The 24,079-nt window shown below is 34.2% G+C and overlaps 1 protein-coding gene across 1 annotated transcript in view; it reads right to left on the bottom strand.

Moving 5' to 3' along the window:
- Window positions 1-24,079, bottom strand: part of LOC138711638 (opioid-binding protein/cell adhesion molecule homolog) — a 357,054-nt gene that overhangs the window by 100,624 nt on the left and 232,351 nt on the right. Inside the window, exon 6 of the mRNA XM_069842769.1 lies at window positions 18,630-18,788. Within this exon, the coding sequence (XP_069698870.1) occupies window positions 18,630-18,788 (159 nt within the window). The remainder of the gene's footprint in view (window positions 1-18,629; window positions 18,789-24,079) is intronic.

Below are 24,079 nucleotides of genomic sequence, written 5' to 3'. Positions count from 1 at the left end.
TGAAGTAAAAATTTAACCGATATTAATAAAATTATATAGTGATGAAATTACCGGATATTGAAATATGTTGTGCTAGAATGAGAGAACTATTTAAAAAAACCATGTCTGAACGAGTCTCTTACTGACCAAGTGCCTAGTAAGTTTGTGTTTGAATTCAATTTTATTTCGATAGTCGCTGATGCTAACAGATAGTGAATTCTAGATTCTTGGCAGGAGTATTGTGAAAGAGGATGAGTATGAGGAGGTGCCATGGGATGATATTGTTAGTATTGTTTCATGGCGAGAGCGTGTGTTCAGATTATGGTGGGAAGAAAGACAAGTGAAGCGAGACGACAGGAACGAAGGAATAGAACAGTTCAATATTTCGAAAAGAAGCCGAAGTGAATGTAAATTTCTGCTTTTATCTAATTTAAGCCAAACTATGTCTTGAACGGTAACGCAGGAGTCTCTTTTGGTTTCTCTCAGGTAAATTATTCTGACACGTTTTATCCATTTCCTTTTTGTCGTGGATACGTCTTTAAAAATCTGTACCCTCCAGGAAAGTTCGACGATTAAAAAGTACAGAACTTTAGCTGATATCCCAAAAAGTATGCTACAACCAATAGCCAACATGTGAAAACTGACATCGATAACCGAAGCACAAAAGTACCTGACAGTAGCTAGTTCGATGTCAAGCGCATGTGTAGGGTACAACCGCCAATTTTTTATTTTTTCGCGTTGAGGCATGCGTTTTTAAGTCAGTTTATCCCCAGAATACACAACCATCTTCGACATCAAACCCCTTACTGTCCAACGAGGATTCATGAACATTAATCCGCGTAAGTGTATCACCGACACAAAATATCCTATGTTTTGCATCTAAGCTTATATTTAGTTTCAGACAGGATTCGTGTTTGTATTTCATTTTTGCATAATGTATTTGGCAGCCCCGTATTATATAACCTGCTATATGTCTCATAAATCTTATTTTCTCTGTTGTTATACGTATTTAATCCTTTTACTAATTTCTCAGGCTTCGCAACCAACAGAGAATTGGTCTAGTGACAGTTTATATAACTTCAAACGTGGACGGTTTTGAACTTTCCAGATTTGCGTTATTGAATTTTTAATAGGCTAAATAAGTTTTGTTTACAAATTTAGTAAATTTGTTATTCTGAGTCCCGTATCTCAAAAATTGTTAGGAATGACCAAGGTAATAAAAGAGTTACATTTTTTATCATCATCATCATCATAATCATCATCATCACTTCTTCGTGACAAAAGTATTAAATCCCGAGTCTCTTAGGGCTGTATTCATAGACATTCTTAGCGCGGGCTTTCGGTGGATGATCAGCGAACTAAGGTTTTTCGTATTCATAAACCACTGTCAGCGATATAATATGATATGAATCCTGTTTAGCACGCTCGTAGCCCGGGCTAGCGAAATGTCTATGAATAGCACCCTTATATTCTTATAAAAAATGTTCATGCCAGCGTTTTGCAAATCTGCACCATGATTTACGACTCCAGGTATTGAGACATATATACCAACTTCACCTAAAGTATCTACTTTAGTATATTAATCCAATGGAGAACGATATTATTCGTTTATGCAGGGTGTTAAAAAGCACTCCATAGTTTCAGGGATGGTGATATTCATCTTAGGCCTTAAAATTAATATCTTTCGAGATATGAATATTTGTTCATCAATATCATATGAGATGTTCAATGTGAGTACTTGTTCATTAACATCATACGAGATGTTCAACGCGAGTATTTGTTCATTAACATAATACGAGGTGTTCAATTTCAGTATTTGTTAATTAACATCATACGAGATGTTCAATATGAGTACTTGTTCATTAACATCATACGATATGTTCACTTTGAGTATTTGTTCATTAACATCATACGACATGTTCAATGTGAGTACTTGTTCATTAACATAATACGAGATGTTCAATTTCAGTATTTGTTCATTATCATATGAGATGTTCAATGCAAGTACTTGTTCATTAACATAATACGAGGTGTTCAATTTGAGTATTTGTTCATTAACATCATATGAGATGTTCAATGTGAGTACTTGTTCATTAACATCATACGAGATGTTCAATTCGAGTATTTGTTCATTAACATCATATGAGATATTCAATGCGAGTACTTGTTCATTAACATAATACGAGCCGTTGAATTTGAGTATTTGTTCATTAACATCATATGAGATATTCAATGCGAGTACTTGTTCATTAACATAATACGAGCCGTTGAATTTGAGTATTTGTTCATTAACATCATATGAGATGTTCAATGTGAGTACTTGTTCATTAACATAATACGAGATGTTCAATTTCAGTATTTGTTCATTATCATATGAGATGTTCAATGCGAGTACTTGTTCATTAATAATACGAGACGTTCAATTTGAATATTTGTTCATTAACATCATATGGCATGTTTAATGCGAGTACTTGTTCATTAACATAATACGAGCTGTTCAATTTGAGTATTTGTTCATTAGCATCATATGAGATATTCAATGTGAGTACTTGTTCATTAACATCATATGAGATATTCAATGCGAGTACTTGTTCATTACCATAATACGAGCCGTTGAATTTGAGTATTTGTTCATTAACATCATACGAGATGTTCAATTTGAGTACCTGTTCATTAACATGATACGAGCCGTTGAATTTGAGTATATGTTCATTAACATCATATGAGATATTCAATGTGAGTACTTGTTCATTAACATAATACGAGATGTTCAGTTTCAGTATTTGTTCATTATCATATGAGATGTTCAATGCGAGTACTTGTTCATTAATAATACGATCCGTTCAATTTGAATATTTGTTCATTAACATCATATGGCATGTTTAATGCGAGTACTTGTTCATTAACATAATACGAGATGTTCAATTTGAGTATTTGTTCATTAACATCATATGAGATATTCAATGTGAGTACTTATTCATTAACATCATACGAGATGTTGAATTTGAATATTTGTTCATTAACATCATATGGCATGTTTAATGCGAGTACTTGTTCATTAACATAATACGAGATGTTCAATTTGAGTATTTGTTCATTAACATCATATGAGATGTTCAATGTGAGTACTTGTTCATTAACATCATACGAGATGTTCAATTCGAGTATTTGTTCATTAACATCATATGAGATGATCAATGCGAGTACTTGTTCATTAACATAATACGAGCCGTTGAATTTGAGTATTAGTTCATTAACATCATATGATGTTCAATGTGGGTACTTGTTCATTAACATCAAACGAGATGTTCAATTTAAGTATTTGTTCATTAACATCATATGACATATTCAATGCGAGTACTTGTTCATTAACATAATACGAGCCATTGAATTTGAGTATTTGTTCATTAACATCATATGAGATGTTCAATGTGAGTATTTGTTCATTAACATAATACGAGATGTTCAATTCGAGTATTTGTTCATTAACATCCTATGACATACTCAATGCGAGTACTTGTTCATTAATATAATACGAGCCGTTGAATTTGAGTATTTGTTCATTAACATCATATGAGATGTTCAATGTGAGTACTTGTTCATTAACATCATACAATATGTTGAATTTCAGTATCTGTTCATTAACTTCATATGAGATGTTCAATTTGAGTATCTGTTCATTAACATCACATTAGGTGTTCAATGTGAGTACTTGTTCATTAACATCATACAGGATGTTGAATTTCAATATCTGTTCATTAACTTCATACAAGATGTTCAATTTGAGTATCTGTTCATTAACATCATATTAGATGTTCAATGTGAGTACTTGTTCATTAACATCATATTAGATGTTTAATGTAAGTACTTGTTCATTAACATCATAAGAGATTTTCAATGTGATCTCCATTGAAACAATGCTATCAATATTCTTAGAGTTTTCATAAAAAGTCGAATAAACATGAGTCATAAAATAAAATGCTTTACAAACCAGGGCCGTGAAATGGTTTTATAAAAATATCATATCTTCTAATGTGAGCTCTTTGCTTATTTCTTGTTGGGTAACTTATACAATATTATACCGGAAATGAAGTAAAAAGAGGATAACAAAACGTTATTCCGTAAAGAATAGGGCAGAAAGATACGTCATAGTGAATGAAAATCACATTGAAAATCTCCTGTGATGTTAATGAACAAGTACTCATATGTCAGAAGATATTATTTTCAAAATTCATCCGCATGTCATCAACTAAGTACCACGTCTCATCACAACAATTTACTCATTATATCCTGCCACGAGACATCTTTATATTCTTCCTCCTACAGAGTTTCAGTTGCTAGAAATTGGAACTCGCTTCTTAATGACATAAGAGTTTGTTGGACAAGAAATTCATTTAGGTTAAAATTACATAAATTCTTACTTAACAAATTCATTACTGATTAATATTTGTTACTTGTAATGAAAGTAACATCTGTACATTCTTATTATCACCATTATTTTCTCTAAATAGAATACAAAAACCTCCAATGGTAAAATCTCATTACCATAATATTATTCTCATTGTAGCAATAGGCTATATTTAAGATTTATATTTTGCTCTCTGTAATATAGTTCTAGTAAACTACTAATAAATTAATTCTCATTATTTAACAAAATAGCTATCTCAACTTAATTATAATTCTTTACATGTTACCTATAGACTGAATTGAATTATATTAGCTCTGAAATTAAGTTAATACTCTTTCCTATAGGCTTCATCTCAAATTAAATAAACTTGTACTTGTCGTTAAAATTTAACTGTAGAATATTGCTGGAGAATCTTTATTGCATTGTAACTATTCATAATTTAAACATGTTTGTCACTATTGTATTGATTAAGGCTGGTTGAGTGGAAGAGAAGGCCTTATGGCCTTAACTCTGCCAGAGAAAATAAAACAATCTATTCTATTCTATTCTATTCTATTCTATTCTATTCTATTCTATTCTATTCTATAAGGGTTTTGTCGTAATGTTTCCATTTCATTAAATACATTTTTAAAATAATCATAAGTTATTTGTTATGTTAAGCCTTGGTCTTTCTGAACCGACATATGCGACGTGCGTGGCCCGCTTCGTACAAATCCAGACTAAACAAGACACAGTGAGAGGTTTCTATAACTGCGAGATGCGAGGTTTTCGCACCTCACAGTCATATAAACCACTCACTATCTCTCGTGTAGTCCGGATTTGTGCGAGGCGGGCCTCTCACCTCCTTCGTCGCATGCCCCGATTCAGAAAAACCAAGGCTTTATATGGCAAGATATGTTACATGTTGATATGTTCATTTGACGACGAAAACGAATAATATTTCTTACTTCATACAATTTTGTATTCTCATTTCTGTGATCTTTTGAGTCAATTTATTAACTGTTACTTTAATTTTTATTACAATGTTTATACGACGTCTTCAAGCGTTAATTGCGCTGCAGTTCTTTGCCAGCTACGTGACTCGCCCAATATCTTTCTCTCTCTCTCTCTCTCTCTCTCTCTCTCTCTCTCTCTCTCTCTCTCTCTCTCTCTCTCTCAACATGTTTATTACCCCGGATTCGTAGAGTACGCAGCGAACGATGGTCAGAGGCGCCAGCTCGTTAAAATGCGATCACGCTACGCCGTCAGATTTCCATTTTTATATTACTGGCAAATAGGCGTTCTGTTTTCATAAATAACAGCAAGGGCAGGCCCGCCCTGCGAGCCTGGCGTGAAGACGGGGCGGCACACCTGCCTGTCCTCCACGCTGCGCTGGTTGCAGCCCCTCCATGCGAACACGAGTTGACACAAATTCTGTTTCACACGGTAACTTACTCAAGATCTTTTCCTCAGCAAGGAATGGAAGAAACCTAACCTCTTTTCAGATGCAAGTGGTACTTTTTAAAGTTATACATTCAGTGGATCTTGGTTCGAATTACTGCACTAATGTTGAGATTTTTTCGGATTACCACATGATCAATATAACGATACAATGTTAACGAAATTATAATCATACCCAGTTCAACAAAATCATTAACTGTTACAATAAAACAATCATAACTAGACAGCGGATAAAAAGTCAAATAAAAGTCATGTTTACGGTTTACAAGTACTGTACGCATAGACTATGGCATGAGGTGTGCACGCTTCCCAAGTAGCTACAACACGGTACCGTCCGCAGAGAGCACCACGCGAACACCGAAAACAACTGCCACTCTGCGTTTTCAGTCTGTCCTCGTCCGTATGTGAACAGAGAACATTGAGATACGTAAACATATTATTCATTTGTGTTCGGTGAAGTGATCATAGTGCCGAAGACAAATGTTAAAAATCATAGGGTGTATTCTTTAATGCAGGAATATGGTGTCCACATTTTTAGTAGTGATACTGAGAAATAATTAAATGTCTGTTATGTACGTGTGCATTAAAAAATATAACAAAACAATCTATAGAACATCAGTGTAATACCACAGTCTAGAAAATACAGTCACGAAGCTTGAGTTTATGAGGATATTAGGAACAATAGACTGTGCAAGTGCTATTTCGTATTGTCTGTAATGAGGCGATAGTAGCGATCCTAGTGGTTAGCAACTATCTATGGATGCACATTTAGTATATATTGAGCTTCGTGACTGTATATAGCCTACTAGACTGTAGTAATACACAGAAACACATGAAAAATGCTGCTCTATGTTAGAAGAAAATAAGGGTCAAATTCAAATTCCGTCTCAAATATGAAATATGACTTTTGCTAGGATTTGTGTCGAATGATGATAAATTGCAATATTCCATTCAAAACGTTGGACAATCCTCACTTTAAAGGGTTTATAGAAAAGTACACAAAATATCAGGCACCTTCTGAATCATCGATTCGAAAACAGTTCTTACCTGCACGCGCCTCTAGTATGCCTACTGTGTTTACGTAAACAACAACCCTCTGACGAGACAAACTATTCGCGTTGTTGTTACCTTCACATCCGAATGACTTTTTTTTTCCGCTGTCTAATTATAACACATCTCGCGCCCTAACGTCTTGCTCTAAGGCATACCATTCTTGCCATTACTTGTCGCCGCGGCAGAAAAATCGCTGTACCAGAAATGAATTGTGATGCACGCACTACGACCTACGAATAGCCGTTCACATTTGTAGTACCAGCATGGATTTCATTTAATCTACTTGCGTTGTCGATTTTTGTTCCTTTTCAAAGCAAAAGGACGCCCACTTCATTGTAAAGTTTAATGAGAGGACAATTTTACACTTATTGGAAGATTTAAATTGAAATAAGTCTATTATTATTATTATTATTATTATTATTATTATTATTATTATTATTATTATTATTATTATAAAGAGATTGTCTTTTTATCTCTATGATTCTGTCAGTGTCAAACACACTAATTACGGGGCCATCGTTTCTGTTTCATTTGTGGTCAAACATATACATCGGAATTATTGTAAACGATACCGTCAGGAAATGTACACTAAAGTGCTAAAGTGCGACTGAACAGTCGCTAATGCGTGCAGGCCCGTGCATGTGCATGTGACTCGAGCTAGCGACAGTCGTGTCGCCACAAAAAGTAGGTCAGATTGCATCGCTACGATTATATGGTCGCATCTACGTCATTCCACATTTAAAATAACGCCTTTCGTATTTGAAAAGCAGATAATGTTGAATATGTTGTACAGGACCGGTGCCCACCCACTATTGTGAACGATATAAAATTGTAATGATAGGAGGATCATGACAGTATTATGTAGATGCCTAACGGGAAAGCTCCGAGAAAAACCCCAACTGCAACATTTTCGCACTCGTTCCAGTCTACGGGTTCCCATACGTCGGGAAAGTGTCTCCTGAGAAATGTTTTTCACAAAGGGATTAATATTAGCTATATAGGCTATTATTATACATGTAATTACGCTTTTTTAAATTTTCGTAGTGAATTTGTCAACGTCCAGAGAACAAATTGATTTATTTACTTCCTTATTAATTAATTTATTTACATTTTTATTCATTTCTCACGTCAACATCACCAGTCCGGCTATTTAATTTGTAAGAGGGAACCAACCTACTGCACAATCACAACCTGAAGGACCAGGGTTTGTCTGTTCATTATCCTTGGGCTAGATGCGATACATTCTCGACAGCTTCGAATTGTATCCACTCATTTTCCTTTTAGGTGTTATAATCATACAGGGTAAACTGGTAGAGGGGCAGAGAAGGCCTGACGGCCTTATCTCTACCAGGTTAAATAAATAAATCTAATCTAATCTAATCTAATCTAATCTAATCTAATCTAAACTGGCAAATTTTTGTGATATCCAGTATTTGCTCTTGGTATGAAATATAAATTTCGAAATTTTGTATTAACCTTAGGTGCATATCGTCGTTGTTCCTGCAATAACTCCTATGTGACATATTTATCGATTTTCATATTTTTGGTCTATTAAATAACTTAAGTAGTGATACAGCAAATAATAAAATCTCCTATATGTAATTATATTTCTTTCTTTCGAAAATTTAAGAATTCACAGTCTCCTATGTACTACTGCCATAGAATAAATGAATGTGTTTTTTCTTGCAGCTGAACAATTTTATATTTTACACATAGGAGTTATTGCAGAAATAACGACGATATAATGCTATACAATAAAATAAACCAATACAGTCCAACTTACTGTTAATACTTTTATAAAGAAAGTTTAAAGATTGACATTTTCGTCTAATTTGCAAACTAGTAAAATGGAAATGTTGAAGCATTATAGAATAACTCTCATAAGTAGGACAATTATTATTAACTCTATAATAGTATTAATCGTTCGGTATCAGATAAAGTCAAATTTAATCCTAAATCTATAAATATAGAACTGAACACAGTTTCCTACTCTTAACTCAAATACTTTTTTCTTTACAAAGGTTGTTTTTGCAATAGAAGCTCTTGAATTGTTAACCGGAACCATACAAATATCATATTTGTACCATCAGTCTATGTGGAAGACCTTTATAATCATAATGTTTATATAAGTACGAGTATGTTTTCATGATATTTCCAACTAAATAAACTTGACATGTAATGGCCATTGCAAACGGCTTGTTACTACTCGTATGTTGTCATAGGAATGAAAGCATCAATTACGATTTCCGGTAGGAAGTATTCGCTTCAATAGGCTGTGGAATTGTAACGTCTTGCCGCATAGATTGGCTGTTAGCAAAGAAGACTCAGAATTGTAACATATAAATGCGGAGGAATTGACATCACCATGGAAACTGCGTGACTTGCCCCTTGTACACAAATCAGGCATCTCGAGAGAACAACAGTAGAAGTAAACAAACCGTAACCAGACAACAGCTGAGAATAAGAAATATAAACTTTTAATTAAGTTTTATTATTATCTATGTTTGGTACTAAGTCAATCTTATTTGATTTTTTTTCCGCAATTTTTCGTGGACTTATCAACTTTAATAGAGGAAAGTGCCCAAAACCGGACCCCCATTTTGTTTTTGATTAAAAAAAATATAAAATAGTAAAAACTTATGTTTTAAAGGCATGTAATATTTACTTTATAATGTTATGCACCATTTACATTTTACTTTTAGAACATATAATTAAAAATTAGTATGAAAAAAAATTATTTTCAATAAGCTTACACTTTGGCGATTTGAAAAATAGTTGCCGAAATCGGACCCCTTGTAAAAATAATCAAAATAACACTAAACAAATTTGTAAAAAGGTATTAAATGAGAGAAAAAATAATCTAGTTACAAAGTATAAGTATAATATTACAATTACAGGTTTTAGTTTTTAAAGAGAGATATAGGATGTAATAAAAAAGATACACAAAACGTACAACAGAATTAAATCGTTTAGCGACAAAAATCGCAGATGTTCATGACCTTTTCAGCCCCAGCACATAGCGCACATGACCCAAATTTCCCCTTTAGAATCCTCCGAAAATTTAATGTCACAAAACACACACACCATGCATCATCTTTGGATAAGGAATCTCCTGAGAAAATATCCAATTCATATATTCCAGAGGTCACGTTGTTTTCATCTTCAGTGCTTGATTCTTTCACATTTTTCTCAAAATTTAGACGCTTTTCACGAGCCCTTTCCCTTTTCTTGAAGGCTGTACTGCTGAACCATGTACCTGGCCGCGATTGCTCTTGCGTCCTTGAGCACGATTCCATGCTTGTTGTTCAGCTTCCATGGCTTCTTTAGCTTTTTTAGCTTCCACCAATTGGGTTTTATAAGACGCAGATGTGATGACCGAAGAACTACAGGGCTTTCGCCCCCTATTCGAGAACCTCTTTTTTTAATTTTGGAATGGGAGTGATGTCAAACGTCTTATAAGACGTGGAACCCTGAGGATCCTCAAGTGTAGCTGATGACTGAGAAACACCCTGACCTGCCGAAGATGTTGATGGTAGATTTGGGCCAAATAACTTGGGGTTTGTTCACATCACATTCTTCTCTTTCTCTGGAAAGCTCTGATTTCCTGCTGTAGTGACAGCACGTCCACTGACAGCACGTTCATTGTGCCTTAACCACTGCCTAATTTCCTTGCTGTAGTGAACTTTGAGGGGACCCATGAAAGTTTTGTCCGAAGGTTGTAGTTTGTGTGAAGAGTGAGGTGGCAGCGACACAATGGTAACATGATTTGTTTTTGCCAAGTTGATGAGATCAATATTCTGTGTGTGGCTAAAGTGGCCATCCAAGAGCAACAGCACAGGTTTTTCCTTTGTAGGATTGGCAAACTCGATGAAGTGTCGAAACCACTGAGTGAAGGAGTTCATTTGGATCCACACTGAATGGTACGCTGTAAAGATTGTTTCTTCCTTCCCCATTATCCTCTTGAAATTTGGAACAGAATTCCAAGAGAATAAGAGTGTGTACAAATACAGGTAGACTTTAAACATGAAAAAATAAGGGGTCCGGTTTAGGCAACTGAAGGGGATCCGGTTTACGCCACTATAGCCAACATTTTGTTAACTTAATAGATTTTTAACCAAACATCTAAATTAAACAGTTTAATGACAAGAAATAACCTTAAACCTTACAATTTCAGAATATATATATATATATATATATATATATATATATATATATATATATATATATATATACATAGGTCAAGTGGCTTACTTGCCAATATCAAGGAGAAAAAACGAAAAATGTAGCACAGAGTAAAAACTTTTTCCACTGTCAAAACACGTAATTGCGAACTGATAAGCAATAAGTGAAGCTGGCGAAGTGTGTGCTCCGCTACAGAGTGGTAGAAGCCTAAACTACTATTTACACTTAGTTCTGCTAGAATTCTGGAGAATGCAGAGCCAGGAGACCGGGGGTCCGCTTTAGGGGGAGGAGTACGGCTTAGGGCACTTTCCTCTAATAATAATAATAATAATAATAATAATAATAATAATAATAATAATAGCTCTCATCGTTGAATTCAGATTTGAATTTTGAATTTTATCTAAATATTTTAAGTATTTTAACCCTTGCAATACCAAGATATTTTCAATAACATGCAGCACCAACTGGGGGGGGGGGGATATTTTGTGACTACAACAAAAATGTTTAATTTTGAACAATTTTTTAACATTTGCAATCAGCAAATAGTATATAATTATGTACTATAACAAAAGAATTGAAATGTCATTGTATATTTTCTAACAATTTCCTCAATATAACAGTTAGGAAATATGGAAATCTGGCATTCAGGTAAAGCTCCCTGTGAAGCAGACTGGAATAATTTCCAGGAAAAATTCTTCTGTAGCTGGGTAACGATCCTGGGACACTTAGCTTAGCGCACGAATGCTCTACCGACTGAGCTACCCAGGAACTACACCCGACACCGTCCCAATTTTTTCCCCTTTATAGTCACACAACTCAAGGGGGCTGACAAGGCGCCAATAACCAAACTTTCAGTGCACACAAACTCTGTAGGACTTGAATTGTGGTTTTCTGTTAACGTATCTACAGTGACGTATATATTATGCAAATGTGGCTTTCAAGTAAACTTCCCTGTGAAGCAGAATTGAATAATTTCAAGGAAAAATTGTTCCGGGGCAGGGTATCGATCCCGGGACCTTTCGCTTAGCGCACGAATGCTCTACCGACTGAGCTATCCAGGAACTACCCTGACATCGTCCCAATTTTTTTTCCTTTATATCCATACAACTCAAGTGGGCTGACAAGGCACCAGAAACCCAACTTTGGGTGCACACAAACTCTGTGTGACTTGAATTGTGGAACAATTTTTTCTTGAATTTATTCAAGTCTGGAAAATGTTACGTATCACTTTCTTCACAACCGTCCTCACATATTGAACAGTTTTACTATTAGAATGCTTAATTGTGAACAATTATAGGGCATTATTAATCAGAAAATAGTATACACTAATAATAAAAGAGACGAAATGTCATTGTATATTTTCGAGCATTTACTAGAACAAGGCGGGAATATTTTTTGTCCACCATAAGCCTTGGTTTTTCTGAACCGACGCATGCGACGGGAGAGGTGCGAGGCCCGCCTCCCCCAAATCCGGACTACACAAGAGATAGTGAGTGGTTTCTATGTCTGCGAGATGCGAGGTCTGCGCACCTCGAAAGTATAGAAACCACTCACTATCTCTCGTGTAGTCCGGATTTGTGCGAGGCGGGCCTCGCACTTCGCACGTCGCTTGCGTCGGTTCAGAAAAATCAAGGCTTAACATAATAGACTATATTTGTATATTTGTACTTTGGTAAAACTATTGGTGAAAACGATTAAACAATAACTAATAAGACAGAAGGAACCATAACTGACAATAAATAATATGTTTAAATTTTTATTATATCAGTTACATATTTAAAAAATATGTTAGAAAAGGTGGGCACAAAGTACTCCCCCTCTCCGTTAATATTGCTGGGATTAAACAACATCTATAATTGTATTATTCTGGCCCTCATTTGTTCTAATGAGGCTAATGAATTTTGTTTTTGTTTCAACTCTTGAAAAATGAAAGATATGCCATAATCACCAAGATTATGCACTTGTTGCATAAATGACTATTATAAAATCACCATTGCAAATACATTCAGTTTTTAATTAATGCAAAATATTTAATCTTAGGAACTTAACATTTGGGAAACAACAAATCGTTCTTAAAATTAACCTGGATTTTGATCAAGGATGAAATCATGTTATAGTTCGATGAGTTTTTCTAATGTTCCCAATATTGACTTTACAGAAACAAAAAATAGGACAGATATCGGTGGCGGTGGTCTGGTCCGTTTTGAGGACCGTAGAAGTCCTGAAGTAAGCATTTCCTAAACCTTGGAAATATTTTCTGATTCGTATCTTCCTGAGAAAAAGCGCAATTGAAGGCAGTGACAAGAACATCTGTACTCAAGAAATACTTGAACCTATATCAGCATATCCCAGTCAGCGTTAAATCTTATAATTATTCTTAGAGGAATAAAACTTTAGTCTGTAACAATTCATTAACTGCGAAGATCCTTATAACTAAGTAAACTCAGCTTAAAATAAGAGATTACGTTTCGAATTATGTTATAACCTTAACAATTCCAATTTGAAATCTTAATGAGAGCTTTCTTTAAAAAACTGAACAAAGATCACTGTAATATAATGCACAAGAAAACAACTTTTGATTAAATATCCATTAACGGAAGGAAGCCGTGCCGAGCAGCACTCTGTTCATTTATGGATGTAAATATTAATGACGCAATTAAAAAAAGTTCCGAGTAAAATGTTAATTGAATCTGAGATCGAGAGGGAAAACACTTGGCAGGCTGTGTAGCAAGAATTTTAAATTAGTACATTATTGCATAAATTTTATATACAGAAACTTTGATTGAGACGCGAATATTGGCGAATTGAAAATATATAATTTATGCTGAACCATTACATAAATCAATTTACAGGCCAGATATTCATTAATCATACTCCGATCATATTCGATTAATGAATCCATCTTCAAGTACTTAAACAAATATTATTTAAATATCTTGCAAGAGGAAAGAAAAGAATATATCCACTGACGAGACAGGGAAACCAGATTCATTAATCGAGTTATAAGAACATATCAACACGCTGCAGCTTCTAGATGATGATGATGATGATGATTATTACTATTATTATTATTATTATTATTATTATTATTATTATTATTATTATTATTGCTAAATCGATAAATTCAACTATGCTTGAAATTTTCTAACCATAGCCATATGACCATTATAATTCTCATATTAGGCGATCTCTCTGCTTGCTGATGAACTTACAGCGCTTGGAGACTTGGCGATGTTAGAATAGTGATTGCGCCAAAAATATGGGATTTCAGTAATTAACGAACAGTATGAAATCTCACAACGGATAAATACTTGAATGCAAATTAGGTTCATTAAAATTTACATTACATTGCTTATATTGGATTACGTTAGCATAGACAGACAGACTAGCCGACAGACAGATGAGTCGAAAGACAGACCGGCCGACAGAGAGATTGGTAAACAGGCAGACAGATATGTACAAAGGCAGATAGGTAGGGAAATAGGAAATAGATACATATATAGAGAAGCAGGTAAGTAGGATGAGGGAAGATGGACATACGGGCAGTTGGCAGGCACACGGATAGGCGAGACAGAGGGGCAGACAGAATAAAACAGATGGATAGACAGAGAAACAGTCAGGCAGATAGACAAACACAGAGCAGCGCGATAGATTAGATTATATTAAAATGCATTAGATTAGAATAGTTTAGATTAGGATAGGTTAGATCAGTGGTATTCCATCTTTCCTGTTAACGTACTTAAAAATACATTTTTTTTTAAACCTTCGTACTCCCAAACTGCATTGCAATTATATAAGAAATAAGAAAAGACTGTGATTAATGTTATATGTAAAATGAACTACTACCACTACCACTACCACTACCACTACCACTACCACTACCACTACCACTACTACTACTACTACTATTATGCATACAGTAGCTATTGATGCAGTACAGGTAATAATAGTAATGAATTACTGTATGTAAAACGTTATTAAAGCAAGGGAAAACAAGAATTGATACTGTGAAAGGAAATATGTAAACTGCAATAATTATGAACAAGTATAATAAAATAAATATGTCAGCATCTTTACATACGTAGTCAGTGGGATGCGTACCCTTAGAAACATCTCCGCGTAGTCTTGCGGGTATGCGTACCCTAGATTGAATACCACTTGTTTATTTACTTTAAATGACTAGATTAGATTAAGATAGATTAATCAGGGACGGGAAACTCATATTGTAAACAGAGCACTAATCATGAGTACCTACATATAATAGCAACTAATGGGAGAGGATAAGCTCTATGATAAGGACTGTTCCCCTCCCTGGCTTAGATTGAATTAGGATACATTAGCTAAATAGGAGAGTTTAGACGGATTATGTAGTTTCAATAAGTTTTTATGGAGATAGATAAGAAATACGGACAAAGAGAGGGAGGCAGACAAACAGGGAGTCAGACAGACTGATAGACAGAAAAATATATAAAGGAAAATAGGACGATACGGAAAAAAATCTGCAAGGATATTTGAGCTGTGAGAAAGGTTGTGATATAGAACATTAAAAATTGTGCAACAGAAAATGCGTTAAGCTGTTGAACGATAGTGTACATGTTTATAATGATGATTGTTAATGATCGTGATGAAGAGAAATGAATGGGAGGGAGAAAGAAGGAAGAAAAGGAATACGATGATAATCGCATTCTTGCAAGGGTTCTTGGGTCACATCTTAATCATTATGTAAGCTCCTAGCCAGGGCGCCACTTGTTTCACTTCGTTCACACTGACCTTCTCAATTCAAGATGAAACAAAATAATGACGATTGTTCAGAAAACACGAACGAAATCAAGTGAATTTTAGCCAAAGTGAAATTGAAGGGCTCAGAGTCATAGTGGGCCAAGCGCCATTTATTAAAAACGGAAAAAGCAAGGGTTAAAGTTAAGTGAATACCATAGTTCAATGAAGATTGACATATCATTTAGTTTTAATGTGTATACTTTATATTACTTGCTATATATTTCCATTGAATTATGGTAATAACTTCATTTTAACCCTTGTTTTATATGGTTTTAGTAAATGGCACTTGGCCCACTATGGTTCCGAACCGTTCAATTTTGAAATAATTCCATTTTTGAGTAATTTAAGAGATGTATCACAACTACATCTCTAGATAGATGTCTCGAGAATCATACCTTATATATTTCCAAAGTTGATATATTTCTACATTTCTAGAAGAATATCCGAAGGTCACATTTCAAGTAAAAACCAAACTACGATACGAATAGTATATTATGAAGGCGAATCGAAAAGTCTTTGCTCCAATTTTCTTCAGCATCATTAATAAACATGTAGGAAAATCAAAATACAACCAGTGTTCTAAGTACCGTTGACTATTCTTCCACATAGTAACCACCGTAGTTCATGCATTTGTCCCATCGCACTACTAGTTTGGAGATACAGCTATTGTAGAATTCGGTCTGTCGATCGCGGAACCACAGCCGGGCAGCGGTCTTCGCGTCGTCGTCGGAAATGAACCTCAGGCGTGCCAGGAACATATTCAGTGGACTGAACACGTGGTAATCACTGGGGGGCGAAGTCTGGACTATACGATGGATGATCCATAATCTCCATCCGATTGGCTGCATTTGGGTGACTGTCCTGTTTGCCACATAAGTCCTGATGTCATGGAGGAGAAATAAGTTACATTGTTCATTGTTTTGGCATCCCCAAACTAGTGGTGCGATGAGACAAAACACTGAAAGGCAGTGGTGATTATGTGGAAGAATAGTCGAAGGTAGGCCTACTTAGAACACTGCCGTATTTTGATTTCCTTGTATGTTTGTTATTATGACTGAAAAAATAGGGACAAAGACTTTTCGATTGGCCCTTATATATATATCAAATACGAAAAAAAAAAAATAGCGGAAGAATCTAATGTTTCCGAACGAGAGAGACTCTTTAAATTTTATTAGAGGAAGTTTTACAGCACATGCATTTTTTCAAGACACTCGCGATGTGCAGTACTGGAACAACGTTTCTGTGGAGGGGGTAAGGGTAGAAGGGAAGGTCGGGCGTGTGTCTACCCAATTCAAGGCAAAAACTAACCCATTCCCCTATAATTCGTAAGTAGACTCATCCGATCTCGTGCGCAGCTCTATACAAGGAGTGGGGGAGTGTCTTGACAAAATGCATGAGTTGTACAAATATGAAATAGAGGTACAAAATATAGTATGATATACGACCTGAGACGTGTTGTACTCTAGAGGAAGTCTTTCAAATTACTACGCACTGATACTCTATTTCGCTGGAATGCGTTTGTTTGCAGATAGAAGCTGAACTGTTGAAACATTTATAGCTATCATTATTGCGTTTTCGAGGAAAGTGAAAATTTTGGCGGTAAATTCTTCTCTTGATTATACATTGTTATTCTTAAATGTTCGAAATATTAATGATATTCTCAAAGAGAAATAATCTACGTTTATAGCAATGCATGTTTAATTGAAATTTGACTGCTGATATTGTATCAGCGTCGCCGGTGTACCGGATTTTCGTCCCGTACGAGTTCTTTTACATGCCAGTAAATCTACTGACATGAACCTGTCGCATTTAAGCATACTTAAATGCCATGGATTTGGGCCGGGATCAAACCCTCTGTGCACAGAAGACCAACGCTATACCGACTACGCTACACAGGCCGACTGTTTAACTGATTTCGTTCTTAAATTATATGTGTTGAGGTTATGACAAAGTATTAATGTGTCACAAATAATACTAGTGTTATTAGTATTACATGTTTATACCCTGGTTTTCTGTTTGTTACTAGTGTTGACACTTATAGGAGGAGGAAAAACCTCACATTCCAACAAACTTAGAAAACAGTGGAATGAAAAGACAATGCAAGAAGCTCTAAAACAAGTTCGAGAAAAGACGTGAGAGACGATTCATCTGGATTCAGTATTATTGTTGGGAAAACATCTTCTAATGTAGATGCTGAATGCTTGTTCTGTGCTTTCCTTAGTAGAGGCCATTTTGACTTTGAAATTTTGCTAATCTTGTAATTTGTTAATAGTATTCCATATTTGTATCCCGAATTTTATGTAGGAAATATGTTAGATTTTGAGGAAATTATTATTTTTTCAATCATTTTATAATATCTTACGAACGTCCAGTGTACCATTGACAGGGACATTCAGTAACAAACAGGACGATACTTTTCGTTCAATATTCAAAATATGTAAGTTCCAACAGGAGAAAAAAATGGTATTCCATATTTATAACACTTCCTCTACTATATGAGGAATTTAAAGTTTAATAAATTCATTTAAAAATGAAAGAAAATGTCATATTGAATAAATTATTTTGTTTCAAAATCCGCTAAATGTTGCTATAACGACTTTAAGGTTCGTGAAGTTAAATTTTTCGGACTGATAACAGTCGAAAAAGTAACTGTTTTAGAGAGGGTGTATTAAAAATTATTTATGTTTAGTGCAATTTTACGAAAAGTAATTAAATGTTTCTACAAACATTATTCGTTATTGTCGTAACTTAATATTTTTAGTTTGTTTTCTCTTCATTTTTTACTCACCTTCTTCCCCGTTTCCTAGAGGGATGCCTTCACCCCCCTCACGGCGCCAGGTGATGCTAGGCTGCGGTGACCCCGTAGCAGCACACCGCAGCGTCACGTTGGTGCCCTCCCGCACCACCATGTCCGTGCTGGTCGGATAATCTAGGATGTCAGGCGGAACTGAAACGGGAGAAAGCGACATCAGCTCCCAGAACCACAAAAATTGCTAAAACAGCTAAAGATATCCCCGAAGCTTATCCTCCTCTGAACTCTCAGATCGCCGCTCCCTTGTCACCGAAGGCAACAGAAGAAAATCTAGTGGATTGGTCCGTTTAATTTAAAGGAATTAACTTTCTCTGCCTATGTATTAGAAGATTTGAAGAGGATGATCGGATCTATTATTTTAACTTCATTTTTTTCCTGTTAATACATATAATATCAATACGGCGGATGCCGTCGTCTACGCTACAACGAACTTCTTCGTGGGTTTCCGGATTTTTTCCTCTTGATTACCATATGTTGCCTATATGAATTGAGCGTCAACTTTCTCTCGCTTACTAGTTTCTTATATAATTTTATCAACATTATTATTATTATTATTATTATTATTATTATTAAATCACTATCAAACCTTAGTTTTTCTGAACCGACGCATGAGACGTGCGAGGTCTCGCACAAATTCGGACTACACGAGAGATAGTGAGTGGTTTCTATAACTGCGAGATGCGAGATCTGCGCACCTCGCGGCCATAGAAATCACTCACTCTCTCTCGTGTAGTCCGGATTTGTGGGAGGCGGGCCTCGCACGTCGCATGCGTCGGTTCAGAAAAACCAAGGCTTTACTATTTCATTGGTATTATTTTTCATCACTATTATAATATTGTTATTGTTATCTAATGTGCGTATAATATATCTGTACAAGTCCTAGCTTTTGCTCTAATGGACTGTATCCGAGCTCACGCTCATTTCGGGTAACTTTAATCTGTATCAAAACATTTGAAATTTTTAAGGACCACGGGATGTAATTAGTAACATGTGAATTATTTACGATGGCTCCTATTGTAATGCTTTCCAAATGAGCGTCCTTTTTTTAACCGATATCTACGTGAACTGTAGTTCTGACATATTTAACTTCTTTCGTCTACACTTGAAAGCTGTAATTGGAGACCTTCCCGAAAAATAGGATGTTACATCAAATTAATTATATATATAATTTAAGAGGGAAAATAATTCTGAAGTATTCATTTATAACAATAAATTATTGTATATAGCTGAATGAACTTTTATCCTTGATTAGTCAAATGGTTCTGCTAGTCTAATCAATTATGCCACTGAAAATATTTTCTTTTCTCCTGAAATGTATGCTGTAGACTTGTTGGTTACACTCTTATTCCTGGGAGGTCTTCAATTATTTCTACCAGTTCTCTCGCTATATAAATGTTGACTACATCATCTTTAAGACATCTGTACTTTCAGTTGTAAAGAAAGAAAAAATTGTAGCTGTCGATACTACACGAAAACATAGCAATGTCAATTTCCATACAATATAGTTATTGGCTTTTGAAAAAACACTCCTCAATTTTACTTCTGGATAACCGATTCTCAAATAAATGGATTGTTCTGTAAGACGCAGTTTCGCAAAATGTCTTATAGCAACTAGCATAACACAGAGAATTAATTCCTAACGACATGAATTAAATAGTTTTGTGCTAATTTCACAGCCTAGGAAAATTCACTCGCCTCCATTTTACCAACCTTCCTAATGATGACAAATTAACACAAGTTATTTTGAATAAGTAAACTAGATAATTAAGTTACACATAATAAAGTTTATGTAGCCGCCACGGTAGTTAGTGGGTAGAGCGCTGAACTCATAATCCTGTGGATCCGGGTTCGATTTCCGGTGTACTCCCGATTTACAACTTTTGTTGGGCAAGATTGTGATCCAGGTAACAAGGTTTCTCCGGAAGCTCCGGTTCACCTGTGGCATCTCATCTCATCTCATCTCATCTCATCTCATCTCATCTCATCTCATCTCATCTCATCTCATCTCATCTCATCTCATCTCATCTCATCTCATCTCATCTCATCTCATCTCATCTCATCTCATCTCATCTCATCTCATCTCATCTCATCTGGGTATAGCATAGACCATTCTCTTAAGACACACTCTGGACGACTCTGTCCGTAAATTGGTCTATATAACTGGCTTCATATGGGTGAATGACGAAAAGTAAAGTACCCGCCAATAGCAAAAAAAAAAAAAAAAAAAAATGTATAGGGTAAAGTTTGGTAATATTGTGATACGAGTAATATTCTGATAGTTCTTTTTGACAATTTATTACAATTTTAATGAGCGAGAGAAGGACCGGTTTTGTGCAGAAACTTATCCGTGAACATTCCCTTAATAATCTGATGCTAAAACCGAGCTTCCTCTTGTTCAGTAAAATTGTAATAAATTCTCAAAATAAACTATCACAATATGACTGATATCACAGTATTACCAACCTTTACCCTACATGATACTGACAATGCTTGCTTCTTATGAATTATTTTCAGCTACATTTCTATAAATACTTAAAAACATATCCGTACCAAGTATATTTTCAGTTGCATTTCTAGAAATACTCAAACATATATTCTGATTCTTGTCTTATACAGTGTAAATGTCCGATTATTAAAGAGTCCTCTGAAGTTAAGTATTTAGGCTTAATTTTCGATAATCATTTAAAATGGAACCAACACATTAATCACCTTTGTAATAAATTACGTAAAATAGTATATTATTTTGTTTTATTGAGGAATTACTTGTCAATAAGTTTATTACGTACAATATATTTAACTTTATTTCAATCGGTAATTATGTACGGAATTTTAGGATGGGTAGCTCATTTAAATCCAATTTTAAGCCACTTAATTTATTACAGAAGAAAATAATTAAAATATGTCTTCATAAACCTATTGATTTTCCATCTCAAAATTTGTTTATAGACTTTAATGTACTTAACGTACTTAATCCTTGTACAAACACTCGTGATGCCACACTTTGACTACTGCGATATTATATTAAGTAACCTAAATGCAAATTTGAGCAACAGGCTACAACGTGTGCATAATGCGTGCGTCCGTTATATTTGTAATATTCGTAAGTATGATCATGTTTCCCCGTCTTTCCAAACTCTGTCTTGGCTAAGGCTAAGCGATCGACGAGCCCTGCATTCTCTTGTTCTCTTATTTCAAATTCTGCGCACCGCTACCCCAATATATTTGGCTTCTCGTTTTCAAAATTTATCCGCATATCATCAGCTAAGTACAAGATCTCATTATAACAATTTACTCATTATACCCTACCACAAGACATCTTTATATTCTTCATCCTATACAGTTTCAGTTGCTAGAAATTGGAACTCGCTTCCGAGTGATATAAGGGGTTGTTGGACAATAGCTTCATTTAGGTCAAAATTACATAAATTCTTACTTAACAGATGAATTTCTGATTAATATTTGTTACTTATAATGAAACTAACATCTGTCCATTCTTATTATTATTATCTTTAATTTCTCTAAATAGATTTACAAAACCTCTAATGGCAATTACATTAATATTCTCATTATAGAAATAGAAATATATATATTCTCCCTGTAACATAGTTCTAGTAAGCTTATATTAAATTAATTTTCATCATTTTACTAGCTATCTCAAATATTAAATTAATTATAATTCATTGAATTAAATTAGCTCATAAATTAAGTTACTACTTTACCTTATAGATTTATCTAAATTTAAATAAATGTGTACTGAATATTATTGCTGGAGAACCTTTTAAGTGTAGTGAAAATATTTGTAATTTAAATTTATGTATTGTATTGATTAAGGCTGGTTGAGTGGAAGAGAAGGCCTTATGGCCTTAACTCTGCCAGCGAAAATAAAACATTATTATTATTATTATTATTATTATTATTATTATTATTATTATTAAACATTATTATAACGTAAGACAAATTTATTATATTGTATTAATAAAATTCATACATAAATATCGAAATAATTTTGAATTGTATTCTCATAGTTATGAAACAAAAGGTATGAATTCTTTAAGATTGTTTGAACCAAAATGCAACACTGTTACAGTATTTAATCATAGTAGTAATTTAGGCCCAAGAATATATAACAAATTTATATTTAAATATCGTAATCTTGTCAATTCTAATAGTTCTAGTATTAAATTTAAAAAGTTATGTATGGATTTTATAAAAATTGAAAAATTGTAAATTTAAATTTATATACTATAATTGCAAATTGTATTGTATAATTATTAATTATAATTGTATAGTATAATTATTAATTTCAATTCAGGAATCCGCCCCTGAACATGAGTTCTACTCTTTCAGGGGCGAGCTAATGTTTCTCTGTATATTTTATATTTTATGTTACAATTATTAGCTAAATAATAAATAAATAAATAAATAAATAAATAAATAAATAAATAAATAAATAAATAAATAAATAAATAAATAAATAAATAAATAAATAAATAAATATCCGTACCAAGTAGTCAACATGTATAATGAGGGTTGTTTAAAGCAAGTGTTGTAAAAAAGAATTATCGAATATTTAGTCCAATATTTTGTAATAAAATTCGCTGTAATGAAAATTTCTTTATTGACTTCTCTTGAAATCCAAGATGTTATCTGTGATTTTTTCGGTAGATTTAGGAAACACCCTGTATGTGCCGTCGATCTGATCACAAAGCAGCTCATTAATTACGAATTGTGTAGGATTCTTACGCGTCTGTTAAAAGGCAAGGGTAACTGAAGAGAAAGCAGGTATGGAAAATGGAATTACAGATAATGTAAATAAAATAAGGACTTAATGTAATTCAAAATGGTTTTATACGCACACGAGCTCTCATCAACACAAACAATTTCACGGGATTATTTCACGAGGGCCGTTATAACACTTTAATTCTTTTTGGTTTGTTACCTGCGGCAGCGAAGTAATTGGGAACTAATCCTCTTAAAACAATTGCTTGTATACCGAATTAACCCGCGCAGTTTACTCTCAGAGTGAATTAAAAACATTTTCGGACTGCGAGCTCTGTTGTTTCCTCAACTTCATGCATACAGCTGCGTATTAAAACTTTTGTGTTGCGTTCACGTCACTTGTATTCGACGAAGGCGTCAGTAGGTTTTAACATACACCATTCACTGCAAAACAATAAAAAAATTTTAAGTTCTTAAAATTCATAATACTAAAAATACATTTGAAATCAATTCTAAAAGAAGTAACTTGCCAGCTACTAAATCTTAATGTGTGCAAGAGGAAATGTATTGATTTCTAAAAACGAGTAGAATATTCTAATAAGACTGTTAAGTCAATACGTTCAACTATTTAGGAAACTTGATTTAGAATCGAGGAGCAAAAATCTTTAGCAATAAATAATACACAGTATCCATAAAGTTCCAGCACT

Source organism: Periplaneta americana, chromosome 13 (assembly GCF_040183065.1).
Source record: "Periplaneta americana isolate PAMFEO1 chromosome 13, P.americana_PAMFEO1_priV1, whole genome shotgun sequence".
NCBI classification, from domain to species: domain Eukaryota; kingdom Metazoa; phylum Arthropoda; class Insecta; order Blattodea; family Blattidae; genus Periplaneta; species Periplaneta americana.
Note: the sequence above shows the minus strand (reverse complement) of the source record. Positions and strands in the feature narration are given on the sequence as shown.